The following is an 18073-nucleotide window of genomic DNA, read 5'->3' as shown; positions in this document are numbered from 1 at the left end:
TAAGTATAGATAGAATAAAAGGTTTATTTTCCTTCTGTTTCTCTTCCTTTTATACAGACAACAAAGGTCCTGAAGAATGGGCTTGTTGCTGGCCATGCCTACACAGTAACTGGTATTAGAAAGGTAAGACTAGCCCTAATGTCCTGGGTCCAGGTTTATTTGGTATCAGCAATTTTTATTGCAGTCATAGGTTCAACCATTAATCAGAGCAACTATGGTACCTCCTCCCCAGTGCTCTTTTCTAAGGCTAAAAGAGACTGTGTGCTTTGTTAAGATTCACTTTTGAGTGTGTACATTTTAGTATCAAGGTCTTGGCATAAAGGACAATGGTTATGGATCAACATATCTCTAAGGGTGGGAATGATTCATAGGGCTCTGCTGAGACCATCACCTACAAATGCATCTTAGCTGCTAAGGATGAAAGGACTGGACTTTGGGGCTGATGGGAGGATGTGCTGAAATTTGGGATGTGCTTTTTACTTGGAATAAAAAGCCTTCCTCTGAAGTCAAAGGAGAGGCCATAGAGAAGTAAAGATGGAAGGGCCGAAATATGAAAGACTGCAAACGGAAATGTGAGTCAATGGTGGAGTAAGGGAACCAAACTGGGCCCCTGTGCAGAGAGTGCAGGTGGACCCCACTGATCTGCAGAAGTATCATTGAGAGTCCCTCTAAGATATTTGTCTAGAGGTAAAGGACAGTGAAATAATAGATCCCAAGGCCTGTGAGAAAACTCAAACTTTCTCCTCCTGGGTTGGTGGATGACTATCTTGTCCAGCCTTAAAAGCAGGTTGACAAGGATGGCAAAGGACTTTGTGGGGCTTTGGACATGTAGGTGAAAGTATGTTCAGTACCTCTAGCAAGAGATACTAGGAAAGTTGGAAGAAATACTGTGAGCTGGGTGATGTACATCTGTGTCTCCCACAGGGGGAGCAGGAAGATTTTGGGTATGGAGTTTATCAGCGACATGTCTGCCATTGTGGCTCCTCTGATGGGATGAAGAGCCAGGCAGCATTAAGGGACTGACCCAGCATCTGGAACCAATGTGAAGGCAGCTTTTCTGCTGTGTGCTGCCAACAAAGTCCCTGGCTGGCCTGGCTCCCTTTCCTCCCACCATGGCATCCCAGTTCAGGAGGCACTGACCTATGTGGTGACCCATGGGGGACTGCACTGTGCTGTGCCATTGCACTGTGGTAGGACTTGGCTTTCACAGTAGTACAGTCTTGCCCCCATATGAGTGCACAATGAACAGATGTTGGAAAGGAAGAGGAATTTACAGTCAAACCTCTACATTTGGAATCTGTGATGTCTCTGGTATCACTTCAGAATGTTAAGATGAAGCATCTGAATCTCTGTGTTGCCGGCATTCTGAGTTGCATATTCATAGATTTTTATCATCATACTTGCTGGCATCTATGAGAACAAACAAAATAATTGTTAATATTTGACACAGAACAATGACTCAAACCAGATGAGAACTGCTGAGACCTTGGTAAGCACAGTGTTACTGTTTTCTGCAGGTGACCTGTCAATATGGACCAGAAAACCTAGTGAGACTGAGAAATCCATGGGGGAAAATTGAATGGAAAGGAGATTGGAGTGACAGGTGAGTTGAAAAAAGGAAAGGTATGATGCCGAGGGGGAGGAAAAGTTTATTGGAGGAAAGATGCTGCCATCTTCAGGCATGAATGCTGAGGGCAGCGTTCAGATAACTAACAGTTGCTTGCAAAGACCTTCTGGTGTCAAAGCAATGACTCAATAGATTTGTGTGTCTCCAACAAATAGTGCTTACGTAGCTGGGCTCACTTCACACACACAGCTTCAACAAGATCAGTTCTCGTTTTCCATTCACTGAATACCAGAGGAAACATAATATGAACGTCAGACGCTGACCACGTTGCTGTGATCTGGATGGCATGCAAAGTGACAGACAGCTGGGCAGGAGGCTCTAAACAAACAGCATGTTTCAGGACACACAGTCATTTATCACGGGAGGGCCTGTGCAAAGTCCTCCACAGGCTACAAAGTGCAGGAATTGGCTGGCTGCAAAGGATTCCTCTGTTCTGGCTGTTTCAGGAATACAATTGGGTATGAGATCAGAAGAAGCAACCAGTGAGGCAAATTGGGCCCTGTATTTGCAGCTACCTGATTTTTTTTTTTTTAATTGGGATCCATGAAAGACAGTGGTTTGCATTCTAGACCACTGGCAACTGTAAACTTGTGTCCAGTTCCTCTTTAAAATGGAGCATGTTTCTTTCTTCCAAGCTTCACTTCACTCCCTGTGCAGGCTCTGTTTGATGAGGCTCATGTGGGTAGAAAGGAAAGAAGAGTACAGAGGTTATTGGGAATGTGTGTGACTTTCACCTTGTCTGCAGAGCTGTAACTTCTCTGATGCATGTCTGTCACATAATGACAACACACCAGCTGTTCCTGTTGAAGAGCATAATGAGCAACATACTGTAGGCCTGCCTTTGAAACGACTCCCAGCTGCCTCTTGTGCTGTCCTAGTCATTCATTCATTATGCCAAACACTCTTCCTATTATGTCCCCTTTGATAGAAAATTAACCAACAAAGCAGGTCTAAATTTTTATATTTTAAGTACTTGGAAGCTGCATGTTCAAGTGAGTAGACTGGCTGATGGAAATGGAGCATTTCTGGCTTCTGCTGGAGAAAACTGGAGCCATTTAGCTACATCTCATGGGACCCAGAGTGGTCATGGAGAGTTTCATACGGCTGAAGGCGTAGGAGCCTCTCTTTAGTGGGAGATAAACATGGTGATATGTGGGGACAGGTATTTGGCTTCTTTTGACAGAGGAGAGCAATGTACTCTACCTTGAATTTCAGGCCACATTTGGTTAGTCATCTCATGTTATTCCCCTTAGCTCTTACAAGTGGGAGCTGCTGAGCCCGAAGGAGAAGATTTTGCTGAGGAAAAAGAAGGAAGATGGAGAATTCTGGTAATGGCACAGTCTTGCCTCTCTCCTCTCCGCCAGTAGCTCTGGGGCTGCACCTGGAGATGAAGCAGCACCTTGGCACTTAGGTGGAGGCATAGGTGATCTGCTTCATACCAGCCCATGCTTGCTCTCTTGTTCCCCTCTGCCTGATGATGTGAGAAGCAGTAGCTGTGCTGACATGGATGCACGGTTTTTCAGTGGCAGGAGCGAGGGAGAAGCCAGGTCTCCGGGGGCTGCTGGAGAAAATCGGCAGCTTTCAGGAGCTGTTGTCCTGCCTTTTATTTCTAACATAGCTCTGGGAAGCTCTTGCTTGCCTGGTGTTTGTCCGTGATTTCTCCATAGCTTCTGCCACGAGGTGGCAATGTTGCTGCCCCGTAATTTCACTGCATTCCCTTTGATGGCAATATTATTTTATTCTCTGTGCTGCTATCCTTTGCTGAAGTTTTAGTCGTCCATTTGCTACTTCTAGATGCTGCTGTTGGAGCAGACACTCTCTTCTTTACTACCTAATAAAATATGAGCATTACCATATGTAACGCAGAATGGTGCGGCTTCGACGTTCCCTGCTCCCTTTCCTTTTCTTTTTATGAGCCATATGGACTAAACTAAACTGCTGACAAGATGTCTCTTGGCACTCTTTTCCCAGGATGTCTCTGCGAGATTTTCAGATTCATTTTGTAGATCTGATGATCTGTAAACTAACTCCAGACCTGATGAGCCAGGAAGATGGGAAAAAGTGGATGTATTCCCTGAAGAGTGGGAGATGGGTTAAAGGAAGTACAGCAGGAGGAAGTCTGGGATTCTGTAATGGTGAGGGGTGCTCTTTTGGATGACTCTGACATTTGGATGCTCTGCTGACTCAGTTACTAGCACCTTATACCTCTTAGCATAAAACTGACAACAGAAATATGAGCTTCCTGCTTAAGCCTCCACACCAACATCAAAAATAAGCAGCTGAAGGACTTTGATTGCCTTCTGCTATCACAGAAAATGCATCACTTGCAAACATAGGGCAGTGGGTTGATTATAGCATGAAATGAGCTGCAGAATCACGGGATCAATTGCCAACACTGTTCTGCTTTAGGGCATTAAACTTGTCTGTTAAAATTTGCATCCTCAGCACCTCCAGGGAGTGGTATTTTAAGTAAAGTGAATGGGAAATGCAGAAGCTCAGCTCTTCTGGAAGCAGAACAGGTGGAGTCTGAAGTCAGCTAGCCCGTATACCAGAGGTGATACAGGAACAGTGACACATTTATAAACAAGATGAGCTCTTAGTTGCATGTAAGCAGAAATATAGTTCCTTGTTCCTGGGTCGTTTTACTGTTTTAGATAATAGTTACACTGCTAAACTTGTGAACTGCACCCTAAAATCAAATTCCTGTGGCATCCAGAGGTACAGACTAGGTTGTGACCGATTCAGTCCAATGCCAGGTATCATGTGGGAAGCTGGCAATCAATTTTTTGAGGGAAAATGACATAAAAATTCTTTTCTTGTTTTGCTTAGGCAACTTTTGGATGAACCCTCAGTACTGGCTGAATGTTTTACCAGTTGAAGACGGTAAGAAAAGCCTGAATTCGTGCAATGTGGTTATATCCCTGATGCAGAAACACAGCAGCAAACACCGGAACCGAGCTCCTCACCTTTTCATTGGATTTTTACTCTACAAGGTGTGAAGAATTGCTTTGCTTTTCTTGCTTTCACCACATAGGAAAACTTCCAGGCCTTGTAAATTGTAGCGCTTTGCAGATGAAGAGTTCTGTTGTGCCCAGGGTGCTCTGTGCTCTTTCCTTCTGCCTGCGCCCACTCTCCTCACACATCACAGCACAGCTCTGTGTCCCACTTACTGCCTCTCCAGTGTGCTGCATGTCACCCTGCAGAGCAGTGAGAAGTGCCTTTTCCTTCAAAGTATGCTCTTTTTATTTTCCTTTCTCTGAGAGTATGTGCAACAGCTGGGAGAAGGTGCCAGGAGTGCCCTTACTTTGAGGCAGGAAGAGCTCTGCCCTCAGATTATTTCCAGCAATGGTAAATTGTGCTTGAGAAGTGTTCCTAGTATGAGGTAGCAGCAGTCCGTGTGTGCATACTGCTAGTTCCCTGTGTGTCTGGGGATAAGTGGATATCTCCTCAGTTCTCTGCTTATCCTAGTGCCTTGAGAGCCACCCTTCTCCCTTGAACAGAGCCTCAGCTCTTGTTGCTGCTGTGATTTTGCACAGCTACAGTGAGGTGACTCTGGGGAAGGGTTTTCAGGTGGAAGGACTGAGGTTTCTGCAGGAAAAGACTCCAGCTGGATCTGGGGGTCTTTGCTTCCCAGGAATGACATGGCTATGTTATGTGAGCAAACTTGTCTGACAGTTGCTCTGTTTCTTTTCTTCCTGCAGGTAGACCTACAGGTGAGTCTCTTGTCACCACTACTGACCGTTTGCTGGGGCACCTGAGCTGGTGCAGCAATTAAGACAACACTGAAGGTAGTGTGTTTGCCTTTGTTCCTTGGCTGACAGTGAGTATTTGAGTTCAGTGAGGCACCACAGCAAGGCACTACTAATGCAGAGCTATCCACTGACTCTTCTGAAAAGCTACCATATCAGGAGGGCTCAGGGGCCTTAAAAGGGGACATTGGTTGTTCAGGTCCTATAATGGGTCTTCAAAGGTATTAGAAGTGGTCTCAGTGTTAACAAGGAAAGGTTTAGCTCCTCTTGTCTTCTAAGGGCTTATCTTCCACTCCATTACTGCTCAGAACACCTCTTAAATGAAAATTTGGGCTGGCAAAGAACTAATTTAGGTGTATGGTTAGGGCAGCACAATTGTGTTCCTAGTTACTGTATTTCCAGCACGGTAACTATGAGGTAAGATGCCATGCCTTCCTGACTTAAATATTTTGTGCACTATCAAGGTTACAAGTAAGGTAAACTTGCTGGCAGAGGGGGTGGGTCTGGGTGTGGCCCTAGCACACTCCTCTGTCACACCTGAGTGGGAATGGTGGCAGCCAGGACTTTAATTTCAGGTTTGTAGTGATTGCCAAGATCAATACAGAGAGATGGCAAGCCGAGGGCATCTAAGGTATTGGAACTACTGTCAACCAAGTATTGACTGGAATATAAAAACTTTGAATTTAACATAAGGGGCATGAGGAAGAGTAACCCTGAACCTTTCAGAAGAAAGATTGCTCTATTAGTAAGAAAAATACTGGCAAAGGAAGAGGCATAGCCTCTCCCCATGAGGCTGCAGAGTAAAATGACTAAATGTTTTGAGGAACAGCCAAGATCAGAAGGTGACAGTGGTTTTAGCTAGCAGGATTATTTATTTTGCTTGTGTACTGGGCACTCAGTGGCATTAAAAATGAGCTCTGTGTTGCCTGGATCAACACTTTATCCATCCTTCTGTTGCTGAAAAGTGCCTGCAGAGCAAAAAGTGCCAGGCAGATCAAGAACTCTTTCATTAAGTCAGGGTTAGGGCTTAGGTTGTGCCTGCAGTAGGCTCAGATCACAGGTACTCCGAAATTCTCTGTCACCAGATCCCTAGCACTAAGGACAAGCTGGGGACAAAGTGTGTGGTCCTTATGGGATAGGATGGGTGTTCTGGCTAGTGGAGAGCAGTGTCTAGAGCAGTTCCTGCCTGCAGTTACTTCTCTCAGTATGGAAAAGCCTTTTGCAGTATCCACTTTGACAGGAATAGCTTCTCCTCTCCAGTCCTCACTGCTGTTCTGTACAAGTACTCTTACATGGTTGATAAATTGCAGGAAACCCAGTTCTTTGTCATAGTAGTATTGTGCAGGGGTGTCGCATAAGTGAGAACCACCATGTCCTGGGAGGAGACTGAGTCCTTTGGGCTCTGTTACCTGCCTGTGCTGCAAAACACTCTGAGGTGTGAGGGCAGGCTGTCTATGCCATGCCCATGAATCCTCCACATGCCTTCTGTGCATCTGTTCAGCTGGTGCAGAACACGTCTCTTATCTTTCTTCCCTGAACAGTACCAGGAAAGCAAAAGAAAACTGCCCCCAGCTTTCTTCACCCGACATCAGCCTGTGAACAAGCACCAAGTTTTCCTTGATGAGCGGGAAGTGACTCATGACTTCCATCTGGAGCCTGGTGTCTATGTGATTGTCCCATCCACCCTGGAGCCTCAGCAAGAGTCTGAATTCATCCTGAGGGTCTTCTCCAGGAAACATGTTCTTCGGTGAGATGCTGCTGCCCCTCTGCCAGCACCTAATTCTCTGGAATAGTCTAGTCTTTCTAGTCTAATGGGAGCAGCATAGAGCCTTTCTCTGCCAAAAGCAGTATAGTCTCTTTTAGAGAGGCTGGTGTGGGTTTCTCCCACCTGAGGATTCTCAGTGGCTGAAGCACTGCTTTTGGCCTTATCCTTTTGAGTAGTGTTGAGCTAGGCCCACAAAATTCTTGCAGCATGGACATGTTTGAGAGTGTGAGAAGAACAAGAGCTTTTAATGCACCATTAATGTGCCAGGACACCCTTCTGGCAGTGCTAGGACAGTTGCTTGTGCGTAATAGTGCTTTGAATACTTCAAATGCTGGCAGCCCTTGGAAGTTGTATGGACATGAGGCCTTCCCTTACAGCAGCTGTAACACCAGAGAATAAAACAACCTGCAATAGCAGGTTGGGGCCCCATCTGGGGATGGGGGATGCCACCTGTGGTGAGACAAACACACAACTCTGGGATACCTTCATAACAGGTCTGCTTTTTTGCATCTCCAGGGAAATGGGCGGGAACACGAGTTTCATCCTCTCTAAGGTGAGTGGATGTAAGAGGAGTGGGAGGTCTGTGGTTCAGTCTTCAGCTCTGAATGTTGGGTTTTTACTGTTGCTCTGCTGTAGGGACAGGCTGAGTGAGAATGTCAGGGCTTGTGTTTCAGCACTTTTGAAAGCATGGCTTGGGTTTACAGCCGGAGTCCTTTGGGCCATGCAGACAGATGCAGTCAAATGTGGAGGACAGGCCAAGCACATTAGTTGGTTGCCTTTTTGCAAACATCTTTTAGTGACACCATCTTACTGGCTCTGCAGTCTTTCCTGTTCACGGCTTTTTGGAGGCTCAAGGTCCATTCTTGCACTTGTCCCTGTTCCTTTCATACCTTGAAAGTCTTGAAGACATCATGGGACCTGAGCAGTAATATTCCCATGCAGCAGCCTATAGGCTATTTTTGAAATAGCTGAGCTCAGTGGCAGTGCATGCATGTCTGCCCCTTGTGCCAGGGAGTTTATAGCATGATCTGTTCCCCTGGCATAAAAAGGCCTTTCCTGCTTTCATCTCCTCTGTTGTGCTGTATACAGGGAAACAGAGGCCCTTCTCTCTCTTCTTGACAAAGAGTGAGCCACATCCTTTGTTGTTGCATAGCTTGGGGCAGGGTGGGGGGAACGTTTCTCCCCATTGAGTGCTATCTGAGTATTTCTTTCCAAGAAATAGCATTTCTGTGGTATGGGGAGCTATCTTAGCAGTGGGCTGTGTCAGTGATGTAGCATTGATTGCAGTGATGTGGAGAAAGTGGGAGGGCAGGGGATGGAGTGCAGTTCTGGGAAATTATCTTTAATAACTTGGATGACAATATTTTTCTTCTGCAAGTTAATGATTAATATTTTTTTTAAATACCTTGAAGGAAATTGTTGATAGGTATGAAGGCAAGATTTGGGAGGATTTCTTCACAAGGCATTTTGAACAGGTAGGTGCTTGCATGAGCTGCCAGAATAAACTCCTCCAGAGCTATTATGTAGCTCTGTGAAAGTAAAAACATGTGGGTGCTCAAGGGAGGTCGGGATGTGGAAGTCTGGGGAACAGAGAGGGGCCACAGAGAGCAGATAGGGCTGTGTGTACAGTGCAGCAAATTTGACTGTGAAGCTTAGCAATATGGTAATGTTGAGATAGGCAGACTTCTCCACACAAGAGGGTGGGAATGCCTAGAACTTAATGCCACAGGACATTGTGGATGTGACAATATCAAGAGGCTCAAAAGGTATTAGAAAACTGATGGGCAGAAAGTCCATAAACAGGTACTAAAGGACTGGGCAGGGATGTATACTGTCAGATCCCTTTTCCAACAGATGTGGGTGCCAGGGAAACAGCAGAATGGACTGCAGAAGCTGACCAGGCTCATGTGCTCTCCCTAAACATTAATTATTATTGCCTGTATTGGGGGGAAAAGTGATGGGCTGTGTGAATCCATCCTATCCTTTAGGGTGTTCTTACATTCACTGGGGAAAGTTACCAGTTAGATAACACCCTCGGAAACACTGACACTTGTCTCACACGTACTTCATCACAAGTTGGATGGCAACTAACTTGCTTCGAGAGGTGAAGTAGGTATCAGATGTCCCATCACCTCCCTTTTTCCCTAATTTTCCTGGTGAAATATGATCTTTACTGTGAAAGATTCTTTTTAAGGATCTCTCTAGCCTGATTTGAGATAGAATTGACCATCAGGGATCCCACTAACTATGGTGAGAGGTGCAAGAGTTTCACCTTTCAGAAAAGGTCACTGCATTTATTTAGGATCTTACCCTATATTTGGCAAACACAATTTTACAAAAACAGATTTGCACTTTTAATAGGAATAATTTGAAGGAAACTGTTACTGAAAACAAGCAATGCTTTTACTTTATGCCACTGGTTTAAGATTTTGGTTTTGAGAATGGCGTGGCTTTCAGATGTGCTAGAAATTGCCACATACTGTGAGATGTTGGTCCTTTGCTGTCAGGAGGTCCAAGGACACACAGAGGCAGGCAGTACTGCCATTTCTGAAGGCATTACCCTGGTATGGCTCAATGATTTGAAAATAGCCTTTTATTTTTGAAGAGTGACATTTAAAAAAGCCCTCCAAACAAACGATTGTCACAGCTTCTAAAAAACCTGTAAACTTTAATATGACGAGGATGAAGGGGAACCTTTGCTTTGAAAAGTTTGGGGAGAAGTATTCCAAAGTTTGCATCTTTTTTGTCTGTAAGTGATAAAAGGGAAATATTTGAAACAAGTCTCTTGACAGTGTGCTTGATGGGACAGATGGCACCAAGGCCAAAAGGTTAACGGTCTGGATCCTCACTTGGTGTAAATCTGCTGCATTGATCGGTGTGGAGCCCTGAGAACTTAGCCCAGAGCAGACTGCAGCTCTTGCAGGCTGAGAATCTTGTCATATTCAAAGGGAGCCTTTTCTATTGATTTTCACAGCAGCTGGAGTGGGGCCAGAAAAGCAGAGAATGAAGATGGGACATGCTGGGAAAACAAAAGTAGGAGAAAAGTGATTTAGTACTTAAAAAAAAAAAATAAAAACCAAGAATTAAAATTCTCTTCCATATCACAGAATCCTGAAATAAATGCTGTTCAGCTCCAGAAGATCTTGAATAATATATCTTGGAGAAGTAAGTACTGAAAAACAATGTTTCTGTAAAATAAACCCTCTCAGAGAAAAGCCTCAGCTCCTATATCTATTACTTGCATTCTGAGAAGAGAAACTGGCTTGAATCTGATTGAACTGACTCTTCTGATGCCATCTTAGATTTCCAGAGCAAAAGGATTTGCTGGGGTATGAATCAACATGGCAGAAATTTTAGAAGTGAGGCTAATCTAGTTTAAATTTCTACAACTGGAAAAACGGGGGAGAACAAGTGTGGATGCAGACTCTTAGTTTGACCTCCAAACCCAGCTTGACCTCAGCCTTGATTCTGAAACTGAAATCTCCTTCCACCCTGTGCCACTGCCAGTCTTGGCAGCACCACTACTCAGAGGTGTGGAAAGCCTGGTCTGTAGGCATTTATGTGGTGGAAGAGGGTCTTGTCTTTGCCTTCATGTGCCTGGTTCATGCCTGCTATTCCTGTTTACTCTTCCCTGCTATGCATGCACAGGGCTGTTCCTTGCTCTGTGTGTGTTTGGGAGACAGGATGAGGTGCAGATGGCCTGTGTAACCTATGCTTGTGAGACCCAGGTGAGCCCCGAGCTTGTCTCTCTTATGAGGACTGTGACATCCACTCTGCCAGGGGCAGCCCAGGGCACTCCACAACCTTGTAATTTGGTTCCTATTTATAAATAACACCACCTAGACAACAGCAAGGTATTGCAATGGCTGTTTTCTCTGAACAATGAGAATGAAATTACAGATATAATGTTGAATCCAGATTTTCTTTGCAGTTTCTTCACTGGGAACAACCAATGTTCAACATAGAAAATACTCCATCCAACCATTACAGGCAACAAAGAATACAATCAAAAGACTGATGTGATGTCCTTTTCACTTAAGCTGAATTTGACAGTGCTCTCTTTTCTACAAAGGTAGACAAGGATAGCTCTTCAGTCTTTTTGCAGTGACCCACCAGGCATTGTCTTATCTGTGAGAGGACTATGTGGAACAGGGAATCTTTATTTTTCATGAGTGATCAATTTTAAGATAGTGATTTTAAAAACTTTACAGTACTTGATTCATATTTACGAAACAGGGCTATTACAGGATTAAAATTATTAAAGCATCTTGACTTTCTGCAGAGAAGAGATTGGTGAGTTATGATTCTGTCCCTTACTCAGTGTGAGGCTACAGATCATCTATAATCATGATTTGCAGTGAGATTAGAGCCTATTTTTGTTACTCTTCATGTAACTTATATATGAAGCAGGAATGCTAAGCTTTGATGCAGCATCATGTTTCCAGCAATGCCTGTACTTTTAATTATATTAACAGAGCTGGCACTGTGTCTGTGAAAGAGAGGGAGATAGAGATGCTTAGTACAAGAGTTTCAATTAATCTGCAATGCTGTTCCCCAAAGCTCTTCAGGTCAAGTGACTTTGCTCAAGGTCATGCAGTAAATTCTGTTTGGGATTAGAGCTTTGGATGTCCTTTTCCTTCCATTTTCTCTAATAGCTGGAGATAGTGCACCATATTTCATTCTGTATTACATGCCTGCAGGGAGCTCATATTGGATTTTCTGAGACTAGTAGAATCTATCCTGTTGCCTCATATTTTTATCATCATAAATGATACTTCTTCTCAAGTGGGTGTAAAGTTTCACAAAGGCTTGGGAACCTGAGCTCTCTCAAGTGAGGGAGAATTTTGTGGGAGTCCATTTTTCTGAGAGATATTCAATGACTCCTCAAAACAATTATTTTTTTTTTCCCTCTCCCCAGACTTCCGGAGTTTTCACCTGAATTTCAGTCTGGATTCCTGCCAGGGTATCTTGGCACTCCTGGATGTATCCTTGTCATGAGTGATACTTCTGACTCATATAATACTCCATTGGAGCATTATTTCGTAAGGCAGACTGGGTGTTACTGTGATTTCTTTACCACCAGCACATGGCCCTGCTTATTGAACATCTCACCCTCCATTATAACAGTTCAGCTGTGACAGAATGGAGTTGGTTTGGGAAAGGGTTGATTCCTGCTGCTTCTGAAATCAGCAGCCAGATTTCCATTGACTTTAGTGGGAGGAGGATCAAGCCTATAGATAGGCATGTGGGCTAAGGAATCATTATCCTCATGTTATAATTGTGGAAATGTTAGAGTGGCTATAAGTTTTTGGTTTGTTTGGTATTTTTGTGTGTGGGGGGTTTTTTTGTTGTTGTTGTTGTTTGTTTTTTGTGGTTTTGTTTGTTTGTTTTAATATGTAATGGGTGCTACCTAAAGTTTAATTGAGATGTTTTGACTTTAATTCTCCCACTAAGCTGAATGCCACTGGCACATTGAGTATCCAGGAATTCAGAGTCCTGTGGAAAAGGCTGCTTTTCTATTTGGTATAACAATAATTTCTGTGCCCCCTTGCAATATCTCCCCGCTCACAATTCCTTTGGTGTCATCTGTCGTTTTTTTGGGTGGCTTGTTATGTTTAAAAATACTCCCTTCACCCCCCAGGAAGTTTTCCAGAAAGGAGACACAAGCAGATCAGGAAAGCTTGACCTTGTGGAACTACATGCAGCTGTACAGGAGACAGGTGAGCCCATGGCGCATTTTGACAAGTATCATCCTCTTCCTCACAAAAGTGGAAAAAACTTAGGGCTGGGAAACATCTTGATAGTTGTAGGTAGGGCCTGGGAGAAGTGGAAAACATCATAGGCTGTATGATCGTGGCATCTCTTCCTTCTTCTTTAGCTGAATAAACACATCTGAAAATTATTTTGCCATGGAATGGGCTACTCAGTCTTTGCCCAAGTGTTGTCTCGTACTGATAGTTGTCTGAAACAGAAGTGTCTGCTTATTTTAGACCCATTTTTTAAATCCCTTGCTCTTCATTGCTAATTGAATTTTAAAAGGCTATGTGGGGTTGTGTGAATGCATGCAAGAGGCCAGATCTAAGTCATATTAATTTGCTCCCTCTGCTAAAGACAACAGCTCAGGTACCAAACCTGGAAGTGTGGGACTTGCACAGAGGCAATACTGGTGCCAGACTTCACTAATGCAATGTCTGAAGCTTGACCTAGAAATAGAAGATGATACCTATGGGTCCAAGTACTGGACCAAGCTCTGTTACTATTACTGGGCATTGTGTGGGGGCTGTTGTCAGTCTTGTAACTTCCTTTGTGCGTTTACAGCTTAAATATCATTCCTCTTTTTGCTGCATGTTCACCCAGTTCATCTGAGTCAGTGAAAGCACAGTGAGAAACCAGGCAGACCTCTGCTAAAGCAAACTAAAATCCCAGGCCATGAATAGAAAATGCTTTTATTCCTTGCAAATGCTGCTGCTGCTTGACATTGGGACTGAAGCTCTATGAGCTTCCTCTGGATTTTCTTTCTCATCTCTTTTCCTACCCTCTCGGGGAGTATTGCTCTTAAACCCAGCTACTGCTATTACCCTCATATCCCATGAGCAAATGAGGCCCATGTGTATTTTATTCCAACTCTGGCAGGACTGTGATTATAGGGGATCAAATCTGAACCCTTTTTAATCTGGGGGAGGTATCTTTATATAGTGGCGTTGTTTGGGCTGGCTAATGTTTGATATTATTTTAGAGGAGGCTTGAAAAACTAAGCTGTTGGAGAAGGGCTGAAGGACACTCGGTTGTGCATAGTCACAGCTGTGTGTGCACCCATAGCTGTGTACAGCTGGGAGTTGCCATCTCATTCTGTTTTCCCCTTTTTTTTTTTTTTCTTTTCCATTTTTTGAAGGCATTTCACTCAGCAATGAAGTCTGTAATTTGATGGCAATCAGATATGGTGACCCTGACTTACAGATCAGCTTTGAGAGCTTTGTTTGCTTCATGCTTCGAGTGGAGATCATGGGAGGTAAGGCTGGTGTTATGTGTCTGGTCAGGCAAGCTGGGCTGCCAGCTAAGCCCTGACCCCTCTGATGCTGCTCCAGCTGGCAGTGACAAGGTCAAAATTAGTAGGACTGGATTTCTAAATAAACCAAGAACAATCAATTTAAAGCAAGGGACAGATATAGACAAAATCAGGTTTTCTCTCTTTACCTTTCCACCAGTCACTTTTTACAGACATCCAGGCTGTACATATCAGAGTGATTAAGCTCCCTGCAGGTTTGCACCAACCTTCTGTAGGAGGAGGTAGGCAAATTACAGATGAAGACTACTCATTTTCCATGAAGAAGACAGCCTTGAAATATACCCTCTTCAGGAAGAAGAGAGCCTTGAAATATATCTTTGATGGACTGCAGTTGGGATGATGAGACAGCTCACAGATACTTAGTCTGTGAGCTCATGCTGTAGACATTTTGCCCATCCCAAAATTGTAGTGGGTGATGTTGGGACCCCCTGTATTTTGAGATTTCACAGATGGGTGGGCAGACAGTAATGTGCCTGACTTTATTCAGCTGGTCCCAGTGTTCCAGCCTTCAGGGATATTCCAGTGACAGAACAGAGAAGCTCACATACACTTGTGAATAGCCTACATACTCTGCCTTTGAGGTTTTTCTTGAGACAGTGTCTTGGCTGGTGGTGATCTCCTGGCTATAAAGTTAATGCTCCTCATTTGCTTCTTTTGCAGAGGCATTTTGCAACTTAACACAAGATGGCAAAGGGATATATCTCCGGGAATCTGAGGTAAAGTCCATTCCCTGACTCTCAAATGCAGTCTCCTTTGTTGCACAGGGCACTGCATGTTTTGTTGTGCAGCATTAGAAAAGGTATCTTTAACTGACCACTTACAGTGTAGGTTAGAAACAACAAGGAGCTTCAGGTTTCTAAGTCTTCTGTGTAGTTATAGCTTCTGCTCCTTCTGGAAGCAAAAAATCTCCAGTGCCCCACAGTCCAGTCCAGGTGTGAATATGGCAGAGCTCTCAGAGGGATGGGTTATTTCAACTCACTTTCCACATTATTTTACAGTGGATGATGATGACACTTTATTCCTGAAGCAGTGCTGTAGAGGACAGGACAACCAGACCTGCACCAGGATAAGGAAGTCTGCCTTGTTTCAACTTTCTGTGCACACTGGACTCTTTGGGTTCAGCCCTTTGATTTACCTCATATGAAAAGCCTTCTCCTCAAGCAGACTTGACCTAATAACCACAGACTTGGTGAACTGAAGTTTTACTACTAAATGGATTTATTTTAAGTCCTATTTCACTTCAGACAGCCCTTCTGAGAAGAGACTGCTGGATGCCAACCACTACGAGCGCACAGTGTCACACCATGGAGCACGGTGGCTGAGTTGTTGGGGTCACCTACTTCATGCTGATGTTTTGCTGCTGTTGTTATAGGTACACACTGTGGCAGTGCCCAGAGGCTGTACTTGGGAATGGGGCTCTTGAGCCTGGGAGAGAAATAGCCCCCAACCCTGAGTAGTTTGTCGCCTAATAGAGGGAATCCCAGTTCTGTAGCTGCTGCCCAAGGTAGAGGACAGGACTCTGTGTGCTTGTGGGAAAGAAGGGATGGGGACTCGCTGAATGAGCACTCTTCCCTAGCCCTGACTTGAAAAGGTGATTTGCAAATGTTCAAGCCATCTCTTTTGCTTTTATAAGTCAACACAGATATATTGAAGTGAACCTAAGTTGATTTGACCAAGAGATGAGCTGGGCCTCAAGCTGTTTGTTCTGTGATGATGGCATATTTATTTCAGAAAGGCAGTGGTTTTTCTCTGTGGATTGAAAAGTACGGTACAGTGAAAGGTAAACTGATCCCTTATTGTTTTTAAGTCACTGGAGGTTGGCAGGGAATGGATGTTCTCAGTAGCATGATACAGGAGCTGTCTGTTTGGATATTTGTCAGTTGCTTTTTATAAAAGATGAGAGAGAGAGTGTGTATGTGTGTGTACTTTTAAATGATGTAGGGAAATGTAGGTTGTAGCTAATTAGTGAAAACTTGGTGCGTAGCTGTGAACAGCGTTAGAGAACATATTATAAGTAGGACTGTTCACATCAAAATCCATGAGAGTTACTTGATGCATCTATCTGTAGGATCCTTTTGCACCTTCTTACCACTCATTTATTTGGACTGGAAATTTCCGAGCTAAGTGCCTGTTACAGGTTACTTCTTTGATTATTTTTTTTTCTTAATTTTTTTTTTCCCATTCCTGCAGACAGCACATTTGTGGCTCTTTTCCAGTGCACAGCCTAGTCAGGGCACCAAATGAAACCGAGCTCCAATGGGAATGAACATATAATGAAAGACCATACTCCAATGCCTTTGTAGGAAGGAGTTATATTAAGCTTGTATAGGCAGCCTTCCCTCTGGCTTTTTGTGACTTTTCTGTGACTTAATCTCATAAACATCCTTTTAGAGTGCGTGTGAGATTCAAGAATGAGGTGGACTGTGGATAAGAAAGTAAACATGAGCAAAAGACCGAGTTCAGGTATGTGCTTACCACTGCATTGAAGCCTGTGCAATAGCATGAGCATATTTAGAGAGGAACCCCACCACGTTTAAGTGTTCCCAGTCAGGAGGCATTAAACAGTAAAAACAACAGTGTGCACTTTATTCCCCAGAACAGTCTGTTTCTAAACAGTATCATTTTCATACTGTTTTTATGAGAAAACGGTTCATACCAGATAAATAGGTAGCTGTGCTGGTACTTGTTTATTACAGATGATGTATCTATCATCTATTGTGAGTGACCTGCTGTGGTGTCACTGGAGCCACAGGGTTCAGATCTGTGAAGCAGAGCAGGTTAGAGGGAGCAGGGACATCCAGGGCCCCTCGAGCAGCAGTGTCACAGGGCTGCCATCCTGCTGGGCTCCTGAGGAAGCAGCAGTGTCACAGGGCTGCTGTCCTGCTGGGCTGCTGAAGAAGCAGCAGTGTCGCAGGGCTGCTGTCCTGCTGGGCTCCCAAAGAGGCTCTGTCAGCAGCTCCCCTCACAAAGCACGTGCCCTTTCCCAAATACCATGCCTCTGCTTCCTTTTGTGACTTGCAGCAGAACATGATGGTACAAACTAAATAACCCTGATTTAATTTGCACTCAGCTCAGCAGGGGATGTTATAAACACTGATTTACTGTGTGCAGGAGCAGCACTGGAAGAGCCGAAAAGGTTGATTAGGAGAGCGTAGGTCCCGCTTTTCCAGCGCGCTCTGATGGTCCCTGGCACCCACAGGGATGGCCAGGGAGGTCTGTGTGAGTGCAGAGTGTTCTCAGCAGGGCTCTGTTGGACATGATGGGATGGGAATCTGTCGGTCCCGACTGGGTTTGTTGCACAATGTGTGTAATCAGCTGACCAAGAATCATTTAAGGCTGGACGTAGCTCTGCCACGGGCTGTGCACAAAACTGTGGTGCAGGACACCCAGTTTCAAACTGCAGTTCATTTTAATGTACACATTGTTTTTTCTATCAGATTTTGTACTTATTTACTTCACACCTCTAATGCAGAGCAATGTAATTGCAGGGAGATTATTTTGCTATTGATTACTTGATCCAGGAAAGAAACAGAATTCATCCATGCCATGAATCACTAAGCATTTGCAGCAATAAACTTTATTGAGCCATGTGACTTGCTGTTACAGAATTGTAAAGAATGCTTTACTGGAATGATTATACCAAACCGTGTACAATTCAAACTGAATTATCTGGCTCACAATAAAATGTTTTTGGCAAGGGCACCTACTCGGACACTGTGAGGCTTTTATATTGCTAACAGAATAATGTTTTCTGGGCAATTCTGAAGATATATTACTCCTCATTTACAATTGTGCATTGTGGAAAAATGGTCTAAAATGCTGCTGAAGGATGCATTCGTTTGTAACCGCAGCATTTGTGGAGATGC

General features: G+C 44.1%; 1 protein-coding gene across 2 annotated transcripts in view; it reads left to right on the top strand.

Moving 5' to 3' along the window:
- The window catches only part of LOC116785052 (calpain-14-like), a 32363-nt gene extending 14461 nt beyond the window's left edge, over positions 1-17902 (top strand). For both annotated transcript variants that reach the window (XM_032684216.1, XM_032684217.1), the window contains 16 exons: positions 58-123; positions 1518-1603; positions 2881-2955; positions 3599-3762; positions 4457-4620; positions 5329-5340; positions 6918-7123; positions 7658-7694; positions 8554-8616; positions 10249-10306; positions 12060-12124; positions 12596-12664; positions 12783-12861; positions 14034-14150; positions 14868-14923; positions 15206-17902. In XM_032684216.1, the coding sequence (XP_032540107.1) occupies positions 58-123; positions 1518-1603; positions 2881-2955; positions 3599-3762; positions 4457-4620; positions 5329-5340; positions 6918-7123; positions 7658-7694; positions 8554-8616; positions 10249-10306; positions 12060-12124; positions 12596-12664; positions 12783-12861; positions 14034-14150; positions 14868-14923; positions 15206-15232 (1344 nt within the window). In that variant the 3' untranslated portion in view covers positions 15233-17902. The remainder of the gene's footprint in view (positions 1-57; positions 124-1517; positions 1604-2880; positions 2956-3598; positions 3763-4456; positions 4621-5328; positions 5341-6917; positions 7124-7657; positions 7695-8553; positions 8617-10248; positions 10307-12059; positions 12125-12595; positions 12665-12782; positions 12862-14033; positions 14151-14867; positions 14924-15205) is intronic.
- The last annotated feature ends 171 nt before the right edge of the window (positions 17903-18073 follow it).

Source organism: Chiroxiphia lanceolata, chromosome 3, assembly GCF_009829145.1.
Source record: "Chiroxiphia lanceolata isolate bChiLan1 chromosome 3, bChiLan1.pri, whole genome shotgun sequence".
Taxonomy (NCBI): Eukaryota; Metazoa; Chordata; class Aves; order Passeriformes; family Pipridae; genus Chiroxiphia; species Chiroxiphia lanceolata.
The sequence above is the reverse complement of the archived record's forward strand: the minus strand, read 5'-3'. Positions and strand labels throughout refer to the sequence as shown.